Consider the following 2443-nt stretch of genomic DNA (forward strand, 5'->3'; position numbering starts at 1 on the left):
GAAGTGAAGACACCACTCACCTTTAAGTGCGACCCCTTGATCACAATATAAAACCTATTGAGATACACCACAGACTGCAGAGTGAAGTATGAAATACTGTATGAAATATGTTTGGTATCTTTGCAATGAATCAAACAGGAAGTAAGGAGCTCTGGGTTTGACAGTTATCTCATCATTTCTGTTTGTCACAGTGACATACAGAAAAACGTATATGTTTGGTCAAAGTGTGACACATGAACCCACACCTCTCAAATAGATGTTCCAAAAGCAACATGTCATATACAAAACGGTTGACAGTGTAATGGAAATAAACTACAGATGAGGAAATTAATGGGGTTCTGGGTGATTGCAAAATAGGTCACTGCCGCATTTCTAAACCTTTGTTTGTGTGTATGCATCTGAACAACTGTGATAAGATCTTTATAACTTCATGGTTTCCATCAGTAGGGGAAGGAAACCAAGTTCTGCCACAGACATGTTTAGTGTCTGGTGACTTCCTGCAGCCGTCCGATTAAAGATAGTTTTACTTACAAAACCTTGAACTTTGACTTTTCTTTTATTACAAACATTTAATGAAACCAAAACGTTGACAATAGCCTGCCACCATTAACGGTTGTTGGATAATATATTTCATAAAATGTATTTGAATCTCGATTTTTGATGCCAGCCCCTAAATGGTCTGTATATGTAAATACAATACACAAACCCTCCATTCTGATCACACAGTACAGTATACAGTATGGTCTGTTCTCAAGGACAACTGAAATCTTAATCTAGTTACTTGTTGCTTATAAAAATCCACTCAGTGACTATGGCAATTCAGGTTTTTTGATGCTGTTTTATTAAGTGGCTGGATCCACAGCTGGATTAACCTGCTATGGGGGAGCATGGGGGAATACAGTAAACTGCAGTGCCACTATATTTACCACCCATTCCTTTTACTTTATTTACATTTTGCAAATTTGAATTATTTTGAACATTTTGAGTTATTCCATTGCATTTATTAATATATCAGATTAACTTTAAAATACCACAGCCACTATGAATGAGGGCCTTAGGATCAAGTAATAAAGCAGGACATATTTAAAGTGCCTTGAAAGGCCATCTGATATCATTCTCTACCTGGTGCATATTCACAAACTTATTTTCAATCAAATACAAAAAAGCCACCCAAAAGGTTGCTTACTTTGCCAGTTTGGTAGTCAACCCCGTTTCGGACCGTAGAATGTTGCATTGCCAAGTGCTTTGATGTAATACACAATACATCTGTCTTTGTGTGTCCTCTATATTCCCCCAGTAAACCATAAGGATAAGGTCGATGTGTTCTCTGAAAACCATCAATAAAATGTTATGATTAGGAAATATTGTGCATTTGATCTTTCTGTGTGAACTCTATATCTGCCCCCTGAAATGTAATTAATTTGTTGAGTAAAATGCTGTTGTCTGCTCTACTCTATTTTGTGGTCTGTTGAAAACAAATACAAGTTTATGATGAATATGAATGTTCAACTCTTCCTGTCACTGAATAGAAACCAAGATCTAAAGATAAAGCGATTGTTCCATCTCCTGTGTTACAAGAGGCAATATAATCTTTACAGCAAAAAAAATTGAATTTACCGTAACCTCCCTCCCCTCAAGAAAGCAGCAGACATGTGAGCAGTCCTGTGGTTGGAACGCATAGGAGGAGTTGGGGGGGGGGGGGGGAATTATGCTTGTTATAAATTGGACGCAGAACTGATAGTTTAACACAGCAAAGACAGAGATCATCATCATCATCATCATCATCATCATGAAGACTCTTTGCTTCACCCTGGGACTGCTGCTACTCACTGTCTGCTGGTGCAACGCCATGCGTAAGTGATATCTATTTGTTGCTCATCGACTTCAGAGTTTGCTCAGAGACATGTTTGTACTGACTTCATCTGGTTACTTTCCAACAGCCCAAGCAGTGCACTTCAGCACAGCACCTCGCGACAGCACAGCACCTCACACCTGCTGCCCAAACGTTTCCAAACAACGTTTACCATTCGAGCGTGTGACCAGCATAACTGTGACCCACAGCTCCTGTCCGAATCAGGCATACATGTAAGTCTGCCCGTGAAGTATTTTGCTGATGATGAGATGAATAGAAAAATGGATATCCTAGTACATCTGAACAAGGTGGATCAAATGAATTGTTCCCTCTGTCATTTTTGCAGAGTCCAAACAGTTAAAGGGAGAAAGATCTGCTACGAATACAATTCCACGTGGGCTCAGGACGTCTACAATCGGCTCAACTGAGGGTGGTGGTACACAGAAGTATTAGCGATGTGTTATTGTGTAATAATATAATAGTGACATACCCATGTCTGGTTTTGCAGATCTAAATGGATCTGATGCATTGCATTTACTAGGGTTACTGTATGTCATGTTTTTTGAGCTGTGAAATAAAATGTTAAATGGT

General features: G+C 39.0%; 1 protein-coding gene across 1 annotated transcript; it reads left to right on the forward strand.

Moving 5' to 3' along the window:
* The first annotated feature begins 1705 nt into the window (after positions 1-1705).
* Positions 1706-2443, forward strand: LOC133955435 (monocyte chemotactic protein 1B-like). The gene is made up of 3 exons (XM_062390277.1): positions 1706-1853; positions 1941-2085; positions 2199-2443. Exons 1-3 carry the CDS (start codon positions 1790-1792, stop codon positions 2278-2280), a joined length of 291 nt encoding a protein of 96 aa, XP_062246261.1. The 5' UTR covers positions 1706-1789; the 3' UTR covers positions 2281-2443.

This window comes from Platichthys flesus, chromosome 6 (genome assembly GCF_949316205.1).
Source record: "Platichthys flesus chromosome 6, fPlaFle2.1, whole genome shotgun sequence".
In the NCBI taxonomy this organism is placed as follows: Eukaryota; Metazoa; Chordata; class Actinopteri; order Pleuronectiformes; family Pleuronectidae; genus Platichthys; species Platichthys flesus.

Bases quoted from the DNA above. Each gene is read 5' to 3' on its own strand.
- LOC133955435 (XM_062390277.1), top strand. From the start codon at position 1,790: ATGAAGACTCTTTGCTTCACCCTGGGACTGCTGCTACTCACTGTCTGC. The intron at 1,854-1,940 runs GTAAGTGATATC...ACTTTCCAACAG, and splicing joins CTGCTGGTGCAACGCCATGC to CCCAAGCAGTGCACTTCAGC. The intron at 2,086-2,198 runs GTAAGTCTGCCC...TCATTTTTGCAG, and splicing joins TGTCCGAATCAGGCATACAT to AGTCCAAACAGTTAAAGGGA.